General features: G+C 37.1%; 1 protein-coding gene across 1 annotated transcript in view; it reads right to left on the minus strand.

The window, feature by feature from the left end:
* LOC122815020 (mucin-19-like) overlaps positions 1-6,634 on the minus strand; it is a 118,947-nt gene extending 112,313 nt beyond the window's left edge. The window contains exons 1-2 of the mRNA XM_044087272.1: positions 6,608-6,634; positions 5,946-6,138 (exon numbers count right to left, since the gene is read on the minus strand). Coding sequence (XP_043943207.1) covers positions 5,946-6,138; positions 6,608-6,634 — 220 coding nt within the window. The remainder of the gene's footprint in view (positions 1-5,945; positions 6,139-6,607) is intronic.
* Positions 6,635-18,196: the final 11,562 nt, after the last annotated feature.

Raw genomic sequence — 18,196 nt, forward strand, 5'->3', positions numbered from 1 at the left:
AAAGAGTGTTACATATTAAGTTATTTTAAATCACATTGTTTGAAATTTAAACAATGTCACTGAAGTCCTTTTAAAACCTTTCTTTAAACTGTTTTAAAAAGCAATGAAGGATGAGAGATCTATTCAAGGACACATTCTGCATCTCAAATGGAGTGCAACACAATGACAACAGCTTTTGTATGAAATAACAGAAAATGGTGGTGTCTTAGGCCAAAGAAGTCCTGAAGTCTCTTCTGCCACTATATGTGTTCAGACTCAGCAGGTAAGATGAGTTCAGTATATTTCATGACACAGATTTTTTTTTTCGTACACGCACAAAACAGATAAACATAGTCAATTATTAACTCTGATACAGTATATATAATAATAAATATCATTTTAATTTCAAAAATGTTTCAAAAATATATACAAAAGCTGCCTGTGACGTATGAAAAGTACAATTTGTGGAGTTTTAGAACCATGTATAATCACACTGCAAACTTCAAAAAAGGATAAACTGAGAGATCTGAGGGGTAGGGAAGAGAGTGCCCTGAAATAATATTGTAGAGAGATGTGCCAGGATTGGTGCACTGCAGTGGTTGTCCTACACTACACCAGTGAGATGTGATTCTGCATCAGAATTATTGTGTAGTTTTTTAACTCAGGGACAGACCAAAGTGAATGTCCTGCAAGGTGTTGCAATAGGATTATACTGTGGCTAAAAGTGTAGTGTAATGGACCAGTTTGAGGTTTATATCAATTAACTGAGGATAATGAATAATTCATTTCACTGTCTATGAACTATTAGCTTTTAATATTTATAATGTCTGTTAGTTGATTCAGTCTGGCAGAGGAATAAATGATTTCTTCACTGTTAAATTCAGTGTTGAATATCTGCACGCCACTCCAATAAGATCTGATTATTACTTTTTAAACTGTTTCTTAAACAAATGCATACATTTTAGAAAATGATACCTCACATAAAAATGAGAAACAGCTGATTCAAAGCATTGTTTTAAAAGCATTCTTTCTGATATTCTTTCTAATGTAGTCTAACATTCCCCTTTAACTCCCCTAACAATACTCTTTAGAGTACTGTGCAAGAGTGGTGGGGTAGACTGAAATGGGGTGTTCACTCCCTCTAGAAAGAATTACAGAAGGTGGCATTACCCTACATATACCAGAGCAGCATGTGTCCATGTTTACACATACAGTTGCAGTGTGTCCATGCTTATACATTCTGTAAATTTGTTAAGATACCCAAACTATACAACAGTATTGCTACATTGTGTAATAATTCTGGTACCAAAATATCCTGAGGAATCACTGACATTCATTATAACAGTAAGGGGCTGAAAGACTACTCTATGTCTCCCCAGGGTAGGTATAAAGAGGTTCACAGACTGATGGTACATTGAAGAGAGGCTTTCAGAGGACATTAATAGTGCTGACACAGCTAAGCATGAACAAATCCTAAATCCTAAGGTGAGTTACTGTTTTGATTTACCTAAGAGTCATAAATACTTGGAAGATCCATCTCCTAGGCATATGGCCACCATCTGTGGCAGTCAAACCAAAGCCATATCCGTTTACATTGAAGAGAAGTCAAAGCATACAGTCATTAAAAATCCTTTTATAGATAAGAGCTTTGCTCAAAAATGTAAACATACTGCAGTGACTAAATTGATGTGGAGTCTTTATATTCAGTAATAGCCAATGATATTGGTTTAGAAGATGGAGATTTGTCAGCCAGACAGGTTAGATTATTCAAAGAAGTGATGAATGTTTGTCAAAAGGGCTTTTCATCCAGAAAAAAGGAGGTCACTGTCCCACTGTACTCATCCCTGATTAGACCCATTATAGAGTACAATGCCCCATTTGGTATGTACCTCACAACATATCTGCAACAGTTGGAAAGGCTGCAGAAATATCTCACTAAAAGAATCACAGGCCTAAAGCAGATGTCCCATGCTGACCATCTAAAAAACTTCCAGCTATACTCTGTGGCATATCATCTAATCAGAGGCAATCTCTGCTTAACATACAAGGCCATGTCAAACCCTGAGCTGTTGGACATGCTCCACTTAAAGAAATCCCAATCCCTCAGAGCCACACACTCCAGGGATCTAAACCTTGTCATCACAATAAACAAAACATGCTGGAGGGATAGGTTCCTGACCCAGAGACTCCCCATGGGAATAGACTGCCCATACATGTCAAACAGAGCGCCTCCTTGGCCGTCTTCAAAAGGAACCTTGACGATTGGATGGGAGACAGGAAATTCACCGCAGGGATCATGTCAGTCACCCTGCTAGACAGGGGTCCAGGGAAGTAAATATTGTGGGAAGAAATATCCAGGGAACTGTTATGGCTAGGCTTGTATAGGCCCTAGGGCCGATAGCCTACTACCAAACTATGAACCTATAAAAATGTTGTAGCTTTTAACAAAAATATTTCAGGCAAAAAGGAGTAGTGATAGATGACAGTTGCTGAAAGAATATTACATTTTATAATTATTTTATTGACAGCATATTACTGATATGCATGATGAAATTGTTTTGAATTCTTCATTTTGCTTGAAGCAATACTGTGATTTTTTTTGAAATGCATGCACAGATATAACTTGACCAATATTATTTATTTGGATTTAAATATTTCTAAGTTTGATGGGCATTTACATACTGGAATTCACTTGAAAGGGGTATTAAACAAGAATTTACCAATAAAATAATTCTGTAAAATTGGAGGATTTAAATAATAAATTAGCTAGGCATGCTCAATGTTGTCTTAATTTTTAAACTTTACTTTTTTTTTGTTTTAGGTTGAGTAAATTTAATTTCAGGGATAGTGCACTTGAAGAAATGTTAGCTCTTAAGGAATACAAATGGCAACATAGACTTGATAATTGGACCTCACATGAATCATTAAGGTGGTAAACATTAAAGTGGTATTGAAAAATAAGACATTAAAGCACTAGCCATTCTATTAGGTCTACCCTTTTACTGGTTGTTTTTGTCATAATTTTACTTATTTAAACACTACTTTAAATGCCCTAGTCACATACTGAAGAAGTTCTTTCAAGATGGAATCGCTTATTGTGATTATTAATAAACTTTGGTTTGCTTTTATTTCAAAATTTCCAGTTTGTTTTTGGGACATATTTATTATTACTTGTGGTATTTGATATGACATTGGACTCTATGTTGATAACTACATATGATTTGTGAATAAAAGCCCACAAGATGCATTGGCTTTTAAATACTTTTGCCTTGAAAGAGAGCAAAGGCTGTCTAAACATTAATTATTGTCAGTTATAGATGGAGCTATGAACTCTGGGGAATTATTCATGGAGCAGAAGCAGCTAATGCACTGAGAAGTAATTCTTATTTATGTTGTTAAATAATTGCCAAAAAATTATATTTACATTATATTTTATTTTATTTTACTCATTTGTTAAATGGGTAAGCCCACTGGATACTTTTGTTTGAAGTGCAAATTATGAGCAGTGCCTTGTTACATTACTTTCTTTGAATCACACAGAAAACAAATTAAATCAAATCCTATACAATGGATACATACATGAAGCAACTTGATAAAAAGCTCAGATCCATAATCTTCTACTGCACCTGCCCAATATTAATACTAGCCATACAGGTCTTTGTGTTGACAAGTTACCCTCAAATGATATTACAGATGAGGAAAGTGGCCACTAGGGTTATTGGCAGAAGTTGTCAAAAAATTGTACCCTGAGATAGCTAAAACTATTGGTGCCAGAAATGACCACCACCAACCTTCAAAGCTAAAGTAGAGCACTGACAAAATTCATTGTAATATTACAAGACAGTTTCATTAATAGTATTTTAGGCAACAAGTGAAAGCTAATAAAAGAAAAGAAATTGTTACTCAGTAAAGATGTAAATTAAAATGAGAAATGAATGCCAATGAGAAGCATGTATTCTTTCTATTGCAATGGGGATACTATGGGGTTGAAAAACCACTTGAGGGGTACAAGGAGGAAGAGATATGAACAAGTGTTTGTTTCTACATCCTCAATTACCTCCATTAATACCAAGAAGTTGGGTCATAGCTTATTTGAGAATATGTGGATTCTGTTGGGAATACTGATAATGTTCCTGACTTTCCATTTGGAATATCAGCTACTACTATACAGTATCTAAAGATCAACCACAATGTCAAGAGGTGCATCCACTCAAAACAAAGGGGGGGGGGGTTGATTACCAGTCCTAACTTACCATATGGTAAGTGATGCTGCTAAACCAGTATTAGAGAAAGATATTTCTTTTCTGCCTGCAGCTGTTCTAAACGAAGTGTCTTTAACTGTATACATTGTATGTTTTTGCTACAATCTTTGTTCACATCTGTGTATGTTAAGCAATTTGTTAATTGAGTGGATACAGAAAATTATGAAAGCGTTGAGTTCAACATTAACTATGAAAAAGATAGCCAGGATTTGAATTGCTTACACATAAATGTTTGTGAACATGATGAGTTAACTGACTGTGATAGTGCCAGCAGATACAAATAGTTTTATTACTAGGTATATTCCTCTTCAAGTGCCTCCTATGAAAAGTATAACTATTTTTTTTTTACCAGAATTGAGTGTCTTCACAAAAATACAAGATGGTATATTTTTAAATCTATTAAGGATAGAACCAAAAATGTTATGAACCATCGTTTTATCATAATATTAATCAAGAGAACTTATTAGTAAAAGAAATACAAAAGATAAGATCAGACCATGTTTTCAATCCAGCATATAAAGGAGAAGCCTGCATATAATGAAAATGTATGACTATGTCAAGATGTATAGCATCTTGTTAAACAAAGAAGCCACAGCCTGCCCTCTGAAACCTTTATAAGAGGAGAAAAAGTTGGAATTGCTAAATGGGGCAGCAACTGGATCTCTTAACTCAAGAAGAGAGGAAAGTTTTTACTGAATGTGCTGAACTCTCTGTCATATAGATCTTTACCTAAGCTGGATAAAAGTTTACAAGGTCTACTGTGTCAACCAGTTGTGTCAACTGCTGACAATTTATCATGTGGCACTCTGCTTGGTCTTCTAAACAATGTAGTACTGCTCAGTCAAAAGGATGGCTTGCATGCAGTCTCAGGTGTATTTACAGAGGCTGTATATCTAATTAGGTCCTTGTTTTGCTTTCCATTTCACCCATAACAATTTTGTATTTAATGGTTATTATCATTTGCTGTAATCAGACAGTCACTGTCAAACCATTAGGGAAAGTAATTGGCAGGTACTTTTCATACAGGACTGCAGTACTGGCATTGATTTATGAAGTTGCAAGGGTATTGTGGCTTTATAAATGAAGGCAGATAATACATTTTTGGTAGCAAGTAGCGTGTTACAGTTGTAGTAAGTTACAGCAGCACAGAGTCTCTAACTTCGAGAAGACTTTTTTCTTTGCTCCTTAATTTTGAGTTTTGGGAGTTGCCAGTTTGGAGAACACTGCCACTCTGGCCTTGATGGATCAATGTGCAGTCCTTTCCCTGGCAAGATTGTACTATGCTGGAAATGATGCATAAAGAGTCATCATCAGGTTGGGTTATGCTTAATTTTCTGAACTATTTAGCAAAGTTAGCCAGCATTGAGCATCATTCTGAATACCCCCCCAAAGGATTTCAGTGTAGACCTGCATTTAAATAGTCAATGTTGATGTTTTCTTACTGTTAAAATAGGCAGAAAAAGCTATTGTGATCATTTCTTTTAAATTCAGATGAAAGTTTCTGTCTTATGGAAAGTGAAAACTTCCGTTTTGCCTAAAGTAACTCATAGTTATCAGTAGATCATAGTAAGTAGTGTCCTAGCATATTCTGAGATAAATGCGTAAAATCTAATTGTAGTGTTATGCGTATTTCAGGTTGTATCAGTGTCATATTCTTAGATTCAACAAAAGCACATTTCAAAATATGGCATGAAAGTTACATACCACATTTTGGCATAGCCGTTCTCCAGTTCTTCCACGTATCATCATCTGGAAATTGTCTTGCAGCTTCTCGTGCCACTTCCGAAAAGATATCACATATACATTTATCATCATTCTTACAGTTGCAGTATTCTTTTGATATGTCATTTTCTGAATACCTTGATCCAAAGTAGTCAGAGAGTGCTTTCTTAAAGGACTGTAAAAATAAATAAATATTAAATATAGAAGATAGAAATGGCAAGCAAAAATTGTAAACAAATAATCATGCTTCATTCTGAAAAAAAAAACAGTTGCATGGGGAATTCATAGTATAATACTTATATCAGAAATGGCACAGCAGTATAAAATGTAATAAAAATAAATGTATATAACATTTCAGAATGATAAACATAAATTTAAATAACATTTCAGAATGACTTCACATGATGATATAAAATAAAAGGCAAACACAAAAGGCCAGAACCGAATTAAGACTGAAGATACTAGACATTGAAATGCTGTCTCCATAACAAAATTATAAAGACATACAAAGTTTTAGTGCCAGAAATCTATTGTTTCACCTTACACAACAGTGCTTGTAGTGTACTGCTGACTTATTCGCAATATTCTTAAAATCAAACCTTAGTCACTCAGTAATTTGTTTTCAGGTACAAACTACAAAATACCTTTAATTGTAAATCTAGTTTGTCCATTACTTTGGAATATCAGAATATCCGGCAAAGGAAGAGGGCTATATAACTTAAAAGTAAAATAGATATGGAGCTCCATCAATGCCCAACAATATTATTTCTATAGATCTGTTATAAACTATGTAAATCTATATTATACTACTGATATGAATAATTAATACACTCGCAGAAATCGATTCATAGATTAGTACTAAGTTAACTGCCCTTGCGAGCCATTTTAAGCCTAGCCAATTATCCCTTGTGAGACTCAAACCCTGCACCTTATGTTTATAAGGCAAACACCTTAACCATTAGGCCACCCTCCCATTTAAAATAGGTAATCAGCTATTCTACTCAAGGTGCCTAACATCAGAGAGAAAAAAAAAAAACACATACTACATAATAAAACTAAACATCTCCTTCCCAATAAGGGAGGGGTAACGTATGTCAGTGCGTATTTAAATAGTAAGAGGTATAAGGTGAGCAGTCGTCACATAGCATATGCAATCGGCATGTGCTCTTGTGGAAACATTATTTTAAAATGTCAGTGTTGTAATATGTTACTTAATACACTATGACATTTTGAATCAGAAACACAGTTTCAGACTTTTAGTCTTTTTATTTCAGTTATTTATGTTCAGCATAATGGCATTCAGAATTATTCGTAAGAGCCCTCCACAATATTAGTTAATGCATGGCATTAAAGACAATTTTAAAATGTATTTTACTGGTTATTTTTGTATTCATTTTGCATAATGTGTAAAATTATGACTTTTTTAAGAGAGCGGGATTTGACCAAAAGAGGATGTTAAATCTTTGCTGGCCTCCTAAGGCAGGCAAACATGAGTGTGCTAATATTTTATCACTCGAACTTTCCAGAAGGACATAGTACAGTTCTGTTATTCATAGTAAAATTAAGTGATTAATAAAACATGTTGCTTATTCATTGAATGGAAATCTATCAGGAGACATGCAGGGCATGTAGGTACTATAACAGTTAGACCATGCTGACTTAGTTCATAGGACAGGAGCAGAGTAACAGGAAAATAGCATAGCTTAAGGTCAGCTTCACAATAAGCAGCATAAGATTCTCTGTCCGTCTCCTTATACATCCTACATGCTATCAAGGTATGATCAATATCTAAACAGTGTCCACCTGTGCTGTGGGGTCTGCCACAGTGCCACATTTATTTTAGACATACAAGTAGCCTTTGTTTCTTGGATAAGTACAGCTTCAAAAAAGTCGCAGGGGATCAACTGGTTCAGCAACATGGAAAAGTTTGTAACAGTTGTAATAATGAATCATAGAGTAGCATTAGATGCCACAGAATTAGGCTAGCATTGTGATCATCTGAAGTGACATGTCGATAAGTTTATGACCCTACCATATGGCTACCACAGCATCCCTGCTCTTCGGGTATAACCTAGCCATGCATCCAGTCTACACTACCCATAGTATTCATTCATCCTTCCTTCCAGCCATCTACATTCTATGCTCACTGTCAGCCAGTTCAGCATTATAGAGCCAAAGTCAAATTGAGCACTCAGCAGACTCAAGGCAGGATGCAGCCTCATATGAGTTGCCAGTCCATTGCATGGGGCATTTTAACCTTGTCAATCAAATTATCACTATTTCTCTAAAATGAGAGAGGAAGCTAGAGACCCTGAAACAAATGCATACAAAAACACAGAGAAAATACTAACTTCATACAGAAGACCCCTCATTCAAGAATCACCAGCGCAATCCACAGAACTGAAGGCATGTGGACTATTCCATTAGTGTATTGCCCCACTCCTTACAATTTTGTATGCATTTTTTTAATTTGCATATTGTCAGAAAAATATGTATTAATGTATGTGTTTAGTGCTTATTAGAAGCTAAAAGGGTTAACACATTTCATTCTATTTTATGCACAGCTTAGTTTTGTATGAAACTAAAAGATGCTTTCTGAAACTACAAGATGCTCTCTGACCTAATATTTGCTAGCACAGCAAAAATCATGTTTATGCCTTTTGGAAATTTACTGAGAAGCAGGTGATTAGCTTCTAGGTCAGGAAAATAATGAATAGAACAATACTGTTTTCTATAATGTTATTGAACTTGAACAATCAGCTCTGTTCGTGTTATGAGAACATGCACAGCTGCAGAAAAAGATAGATACAGCTGAACAAAGACTGCTTGAAGAAATGAACTATAATCTGTGCTTGCTTTGTGCTCAAATTAGCCATAGTACCTTCAATGGTAACATCACATAGTGAGAAGTTGTATCTAACCGGTGGTCTCCAAGGCCACGTTGTTTTTCTTTGGAAGTTTTTTCATAATCTTGAAAATGTCAGCAGAAAATCATGGACAAACAGCTGCTATGAAATAATATCGTAAGAACTTGTGATTTGTTACGTCAGCCTAGTAGGCAATGTCTTGTAAGAAATGTATAAGAATGGCCTCACTTCCTGATTCTAGTTAGACAAACTCTGTATTAACACATTTTTGTCTCCTTGCTGCAAGAATTAAAGTGCCTTAACCTGAACCTGCCATGTGTTGATCTTTTTGAAGTTGTTTTTTGATTTGACAGATTGGTATTTCGGACCGGAAACTTTCACTTCGCCTCAGGTCAGATGGGCCAGGTGGCATGAAACTGTACGGGGAAGAGACCACATCTGTTCTTCTGATCTGAAAGACCTCCGACTGAATTGTTCTTCAAAAGAGGCCAGCCACTGTTCTGATCTGCGACTGGAGGATGATTTAACGCTTTTTCCTCGAACCAGACGATCGAGTATCAGGTAAGGTGAGATTTATCTTTTTCTGTTTTAGATCAGGGACTCGATGTGCATTGTCTGTCAGGAGATTTGTCTTGTACAAGTCAGGGACAGGAAGACTGCAGTCTTGTCATAGATCAGGGAAACAGAATAGGTAGGCAGTTATTCTAGATAAACTGAGAAAAAGAGAAATCGTGGTACCACGTAAAATAAGAAGGGTTGCGTAACATTTTTACAGTATGGGAAATAGGTGCACAAAAAGATTCCAAGATCCGCCATTAACTGAAGATGCAAAATACATGCAATTACAGTGTGCCGACAGTGTTAGGTACTATACAAAATGGGTTAATTAATATGAATTTGATGGCAAATTAGAAAAATCCTCACTTATTAAACTTGTCAAACAACTTAAAACCAACGCAAGAGGTCATGTAAAAAAGTAACTTCAATTAGGCATTCCTCAGGCACACAGGTGGATTGAGGAAGCAAACCGTAGGGAACAAAAGAGTAATAATTCAAAAGCAATGTTTCTAGATAAAGAGGACAATAATTTGGTAATAGCATCAGCCCCTCCGCCCCCTCCGCTTCCCTTACCAGAATATGAAGCGAGTGGACAAGCTGGTCCACCTCCGCTATACCCGGCTGTCCCTGTGAAGCCAAGACCGTTTATCAGAGATCCCGTCGAGACTAGGTCTCGAACACGTAACTTAAGAGGGGATATTGAGTTATATCAAATGAACAAAAATTCACGAGCTATGAGTGAAGAAGAGATATGTCCGCTCATAGAAGTACCAAATCCTCAGGCAGGACAGGAAGGGCAGGACCCAACTCTCCTGGTATATAGACCATGGACACCGGAAGACATCCGGAACGCCACAGAGGGAATTCCCCATCCAAAAGTTAATTTTAGAAAATTCTTAGAAGACTTACAGGGCATGAGGTTAAGTTATCATTTAAATGGAGAAGAAGTAGAAAAAGTAGTTAGACAAATTGTAGGTCCAGATTGGCACATGATCAGTGGCAACTGGAATCCCCGTGATGCAGAACACAAGCCATTCCCACATAGCAACGCAGATCTGGATAACTGAATAAAAGGTCTTACAGACCGAATCTCTGAGAAATGGAAGCCTAGGGCAGACTGGACTTGAATCAATCAATGCATCCAACAAGAAAGTGAAACTGTTGGCAGATATTATGCTAGATTATTAGAGTGTTTTAATAACCATTGTGGAATGCAGGTACCTGAAGACCAAACACATGATTCCCCATATGAGCAGCAGCTAAAGAATGCATTTTTAAAAGTCATTATTTTGCCTATAAGCAGCTTTATTACAAAGCACATGGTAGACCATCGTACAAGTAGATTACAGTTACTACTTGAATAAGCTAGACATGCCGAGAGGCATTTTAACAGTAAAAAGAAAAAGAAAGCCCAAGTATTTTCTGTAGAAGATGGAGCAGAAGTCTATGTAGTACAGTCCAGAAAAAAGGGCAAGAAAAATGCCCAGGGAAACAAACAATCTGATAAGTGATCAGAGGAGTTTGAAGAGAGAAAGAAAAGGGGTGAATGTTTTAAGTGCGGAAAAAAGGGACATTTAGCAAGGGATTGCAAGCAAAACAAGAAGGTAACCATGGAAGATAAGGAGGGTGAGGACTGACTATATGATAGTCAAGAATCACTGGAAGGGAATAACCAAGAAAAGACAAATCCAAGTATGATAGAGGGAGTAGAGGATGTGACAGAACAAATAGAGAAACTACAAGAAATCGCAGATAGTGAGGAAAGTGAAATTTTAGACTTAGCATTATTGAGCCTAGAGCTCTACATAGTAGATACAAAACCGGAAGTTACACTTCTGGTAGAGGGGAGGGAAGTTAAATTTTTGTGTGACTCAGGGGCATCGTGGACCCTGATACATCCTTCCAAACTACCAGAAAATTCAGTCACTCGATTACATATTAGTGAAAGCAGCTAATGGACAGCTGTATCAGGAGCCACTCTCCCATAACATAGCAATAACTGACCCCGTTTCAGGGATGACCCAGAAAAGCAAAATTGTTGTTTCTGAAAAATGCCCAGTAAACCTTTTGGGCAGAGATCTTATGCAGATATTAGGCATAGCAGTAGTTACAACTATGCAGGGTATGGAAGCACAACAAAAAATGGATACTTTTGTAGTGCGACCGGAGGGCGAAACATTTTATTGGTACAGCCAGGACTTGGTTACGACTGGTCCAGGGGCAGTAACCAAAGAGCTGATGAACGTAGCCATCAGTAAGTCCCCCTCCTTGACACTGATAAACAACATTTGTTGCACTGTACTCTGTATTACTGTAGCACAACGGGACCTGAGAAGGAATATGAGCAAGAACTGTTTAGAAACCGTGCAAACAGATTAGTATTACGTAATCTGTACTGGGACATAGAAGGGAACAGTGTAGTTAGCTGTTCATTGCCCCAGGAATTTTTTGCACTTTATAAATCTAATCGATTACCACATGTTAGTCTGACTAAGGACAAGAATGTGAAATGGGCAGACCTAGGAGAAAAAGTCACAAAGTGGGAAAAACAGACAGAGTTAGAACTGTCAGAACAAGGAGTAAAGAAGCAGAAGTTAAATTGGATAACACAGACACACCCAGCTGTACACTTGCAGTCTAGCAAGGACAGCTGATTAGCACTCTTACAAGAAGAGGAAGAAAATGCCTTATTGGGTATACCAGAAACTCTCTGGTCAACAGAGAAATCAGATGTAGGACTCATTCGTACAGCAGGACCAGTTACTATCACGTCAAAATCAGCATTTAGACCACAGAAGAGACAGTATCCCTTAAGGAAATATGCAGAAGTAGGAATCAAACCTATAATAGCAGCTTTACTTAAGGAAGGGGTACTGGTAGAATCTCCCAATTCACCATGTAACACAGCCTTATTTCCTGTCAGGAAAGCAAACAGAGAATGGCGTATGGTCCAGGATTTACAAGCTGTAAATGATGCAGTAATACCTAGAGCACCTACGGTGCCAGATCCACACACCCTATTGAATGATTTGAAGCCTCAACAGAAGTATTTTTCTGTGGTAGATATTAGCAATGCGTTCTTTTCGATACCGATACACCCTGACAGCCAACATTGGTTTGCATTCACATTTCAGGGAAAAAGGTATATATACACGCGACTACCACAGGGATATTGTGAAAGTCCAACAATATTCTCACAAGAGATGGCAAGCAACTTGGTGGGATTTACCCCACCGAGAGGCAGTCAGATTTTACTATATGTAGACGACATCCTGCTGGCAGCCCCCACCCAGCAAGAATGCAGAGAAGATACCATAGCATTATTACACTTCTTAGCCACTCAAGGACATAAAGTAAATAAGAACAAGTTGCAGCTTTGGAAAAAGCAGGTTAAATACCTGGGATATGTAGTATCCAAAGAAGGCAGAACACTAGATGAAGATAGGAAAAAAGCCATTTTACAAGCACCCAAACCGACTACCAAGAAGGAAATTATGTCCTTCCTGGGTACGACTAATTTCTGTCGGAGCTGGATTCCAAACTATGCCTTGGATTCTGCTCCACTGACCAACTTGATATACAAGAAGCCTATGGCAGCACAAGATTTATTACAATGGACACCAGAAGCAGAATCAGCTTTCTGCAAACTAAAACAATTGATAGCATCCTCATTAGTTTTAGGATTACCAAACTATCATAAACGCTTTTTCCAAACTGTAGATTGTAAGCAAGGTTATATGACATCAGTGTTATCACAGCAACATGGCGACAAACAACACCCCATAGATTATTATTCATCACAGCTGGACCCAGTGGCGCGATCCCTGCCCCACTGTGTACAAGCAGTAGTTGCAGCTGCAATGACAGTACAGGCTTCAGCCTCAGTAGTGTTGTTCCACCCTCTCACATTGAGAGTGCCCCATGCTGTCGCGATTATTTTACTGCAAGAAAAAGTAGCATATCTTTCTCCTGCTAGACATCTTTCCTGTATGACTATACTGTTGAGCCAACCTCATATGACAATTGAACGATGTATGACTTTGAATCCGTCTACCTTGCTCCCAGCCCCTGCGGATGGCACACCACACAGCTGCCTGCAGAAGATTGAGCAAAAGACACTGCCTAGAAAAGATCTAATGGATGTTCCCTTGGATGATGCCAAGGTGACATATTACATGGACGGCTCATGCAGAAGGGGTCCTACAGGGCAGAACCCAGTAGAGTATGCAGTAGTTTCTGATACTGAGATTTTAGAAGCAAAGTCTTTACCACACAACTTATCTGCACAAGCAGCAGAATTGATTGCCTTGACAAGGGCATGTACCTTGGCAAAGGGTAAATGTGTAAACATTTTTACTGATAGCCAGTACGCTTTTTCTACTGTACATGTTTTTGCACAACAGTGGAAGAATAGAGGAATGATAACATCTACTGGCAAACCGATTAATCATGCACAGTTTATTTTAGATTTGTTAGAATCTATTCAGTTACCTCAGAAAGTAGCTATTTGTAAATGCGTAGCTCATACCAAGCAACAGGACAGGATTTCAAAAGGTAATGCGAGAGCTGATACAGCTGCAAAGCAGGTAGCTTCAGCTTCAGAAATATTTCTTTTGAGTGAGGAATTACAACCTTCTGAGATTTTAGATTTAGAAATGTTGAAAACAATGCAGGCACTTACTACAAAAGTAGAACAACAGAAATGGATAAAACGAGGAGCAATTCTTGAGAAAGGGTTACACATCTCCAAAGAAGGAAAACCGATTATGCCATCTAACTTGTTTAGATATGCAGCTTTGTTGAGCCATGGGCTGTGCCATGTCTCAACAGGGGGGATGGTACAGTTAGTGAATCGAGTGTTCACAGCATATGGATTTATAAATTACACTAAAAATTTTTGTGCGGCATGTCTTGCTTGTAATAAACATCATGCACAAGGGGCATTGAAGCCTAAGCAAGGGAGTTTCCCTGCACCACCGTACCTGTTCCATACTATCTGTATGGATTTCATAGAACTGAACAAATGCGTAAACAAGAAGTATTGTCTTGTCATTATAGATATGTTTTCCAAATGGGTGGAAGCTTTTCCGACCAAAAATCCAGCTGCAGCTACTGTTGCAAAAATCCTTGTTAGGGAAATTATTCCTAGATTTGGCATACCGGAAAAGATCTACAGTGACAATGGCTCACACTTTGTAAATCAAACTATACAACAGTTGAGCCGATATTTCGGAACTTCCTTGAAAAACCATTGTGCATATCATCCACAATCTGCAGGACTAGTAGAGAGGCATAATAGGGTTTTGAAAAATAAACTTAGGAAGTTAATTAGTGAAACACAAAAAAATTGGGTGTACTGCCTGCCTCTGGTACTGTTGAGCATGACAACTGTTCCAAATGCAAAGGGGTTAACTCCTTTTGAAAAATTATTTGAGAGGGCATATTATATACCTCAGTGGAAACCTCTCATGCCTACAGACCAGGAGGCCGACAGATCACTCGCAGAATATATGAGACGACTTCTAAGTAATAAACAACTTTTGCAGTTTGCGTCTTGGATTCACCTGACACACTGTAAACTGGTTAAAAACTTTGAACTGGACAAAAAACTTGTTACTGTTACACAATAAGAACAAAAATGACCAGATATGGAGCAAATAGAAATACAGAACAACCTCAGAAGTATTGCATGATCATTCTGTTAACTATACTGATAACAATAATCTTTTTGCTGTGGCCTTTCCTTTTTCCAGCCACACGAGCTGAACTGAATAAACGTGATGTGTTACTCATAGACTGGCATCCAAACTTTAACAGTTATCAAGCAATCAAACATGTGTATGCTGAGACTTTTAATATTTCATATTGTTGGGTTTGTACAGCTATACCAACAGCATACAGGGGATTATTAATGACTGCTGTCCCCCTAGGGGTCAATGAGACCTGGGAAAATTTGATTTTTGATACTACGACTGTAAAATCACAAGACAAAATAGCATTGTACCTGCCTGTTACACAAAAGGGAATTGTATGTTTTTACAAAAATGATACTGTTCAGGTGGGTTAGAGCAATTGTAAGGTGACTTTTCCTTACAAATGTTATACCAAAGCTAATAATGCAGGTTCTATTTGTGATACAAACTATGACTCATTTCTTGAATCAATGCACAAAACAGTTAATGAAGTACAACATAATCCTGTTCTTTTTAAGCAACTAACTATCATTGATAGAAAAATGTTTCATGCAGGGCAAGTATATATTAATACTAAAGTAGAGGACTGTTATTTTGTATGTGGAAAAAAGGCATACAAATGGTTATCTGAGAATTGGTCCGGCAGTTGTTTTTTGGGCTACCTGGTTCCGGCCATACGACACACTGCAGTTTTGCCTCAGGGAAGAATTTGAAATGTCAGAAAGGTCACCAAAAAACCTGGAAATCCAATTAAGAAACCTTAGAATCCAATGGGACGAATCGAAGCAGGTTGGAGAAACCATAACTCCATAAAAAACAAAGATAAACTGACACACATGGACTTGAGTGACACTATTATATCGTGGGCAGGTATAGCTCCTGCATATGGCACAGTAAAATTGATTTGGGAGCTGAGAAAACTGTCCAAACTTCTCGAAGTAATGAGCAATGCAACTTTTTTCTGCTCTCAAATTAGTAACTGATGAACTGAACGCTATGAGAACTGTGGTGCTTCAAAACCGCATGGCTCTCAACTTCACCCTAATGGCGAAAGGCGGTACTTGCGCTTTAATAAAAGAGGAGTGCTGTTCGTATATTCCTGACAACCAGCATGAGATAAACGACCACCTTGAGGTAATTCAGCAAGTATCAGCCATGACCAAAAGAGGCCCAAACCCACTGATGGATTTTTTCCAGAATTTGTTTGGGGGGTGGGGTACCATCCTAATGAACATCCTCATTGCCATTTGTGTGGGATTACTCCTATTAGGAGTGTGTGTTTGTTGTGGTATTCCCTTCATGAAAAGATTAATTAAGGATTTTATAGACATGTCAGTTTCTGAAACTTTGTATCAAAGTACTGAATTTGAAGGACTGTTGAAAAATGAAACACTTTCATAAGTCTAAACTGAATGACTCTCTTAACTGCAAATTCTGAACGGAAGAGGTTAGGAGAAGAAGCAAACTGTTTATGCTTTTGAAAATAGAATAAAAAGTATTAACAGGGGGGAAATGTCAGAAAAATATGTATTAATGTATGTGTTTAGTGCTTATTAGAAGCTAAAAGGGTTAACACATTTCATTCTATTTTATGCACAGCTTAGTTTTGTATGAAACTAAAAGATGCTTTCTGAAACTACAAGATGCTCTCTGACCTAGTATTTGCTAGGACAGCAAAATTCATGTTCATGCCTTTTGGAAATTTACTGAGAAGCAGGTGATTATCTGCTAGGTCAGGAAAATAATGAATAGAACAATACTGTTTTCTATAATGTTATTGAACTTGAACAATCAGCTCTGTTCGTGTTATGAGAACATGCACAGCTGCAGAAAAAGACAGATATAGTTGAACAAAGACTGCTTGAAGAAATGAACTATAATCTGTGCTTGCTTTGTGCTCAAATTAGCCATAGTACCTTGAATCGTAACATCACATAGTGAGAAGTTGTATCTAACCGGTGGTCTCCAAAGCCATGTTGTTTTTCTTAGGAAGTTTTTTCATAATCTTGAAAATGCCAGCAGAAAATCATGGACAAACAGCTGCTATGAAATAATATTGTAAGAACGTGTGATTTGTTACGTCAGCGTAGTAGGCAATGTCTTGTAAGAAATGTATAAGTGCCTTAACCTGAACCTGCCGTGTGTTGATCTTTTTGAAGTTGTTTTTTCCTTTGACACATATTAACTGGATAAGTGATTTGGTCCATATGAAACTTCTGAATCTAAGAAGATGTCAGTGCAGCTACAGCCAAATTCTACATATATATAGTAGCAAAGGCCAAACACTTTTAAAGACATGGCAGGCGCAGTATGAGGAAGCAACAGGTAACTGAAACAAATGTTTTAAGCATAAAACATAAGTAAATTTCATCACAGGGAGCAGTGTGATACTACAAGTCATCAAATAAATTCACCACTTAGAGCTCAACTAAAGTAAGCCAAAGCTTTCCTCCTTACTATAAATATTGATGATAATCTAGATTTTAGAAAACCTAATAATATGCTCTGAAATAAGGGTACATGACAAGTTAATGAACACTGCTATACTGAAAGTCATAATACTGAATGTAAAATCCTGAAATGTCAAAATGTTGAAAGTTTACAATGTTGAACTCAACGTACCTAGTAACATACATGTACTGCAAATGTACAGTGCACCAGTTCACAGCCAATACAAACAATATCACTCCCTTTCTGGTGACAATTTTGCAATGTAATAGTGAACTAATGAAAGCGCTTAAATACCTTTTTTGTTTTGCTGTTATGTGGCTATTTCACTACTGTTTTTAATTGATGTTTGCTGGAAGATTGTGAATATTTCACTGCTGGAATTAAATCAATATTGTGCTGAATACTGCTGGAGCTATATTGATTATGTTTTGCTGTGAAGCAAGTACCTGCTGCTTTCCTTCATTTCCACAAGGTTTGTGTTTTTTGTAAGTTTCAGTGAACTTTGAAACAGTTAAAGTGTTTAAAAGTATGTATGTACATGTATATATCTATATATATCTATCTATATATATATATATATATATATATATATATATATATATATATGGGTACCTATCAAACCATCGACAACTTAAAATAACTGACTCATCGACAACTGAATTAA

The sequence above is a fragment of the Protopterus annectens genome, chromosome 11.part0 (genome assembly GCF_019279795.1).
Source record: "Protopterus annectens isolate FY-2018-M chromosome 11.part0, PAN1.0, whole genome shotgun sequence".
NCBI lineage: Eukaryota > Metazoa > Chordata > Ceratodontiformes > Protopteridae > Protopterus > Protopterus annectens.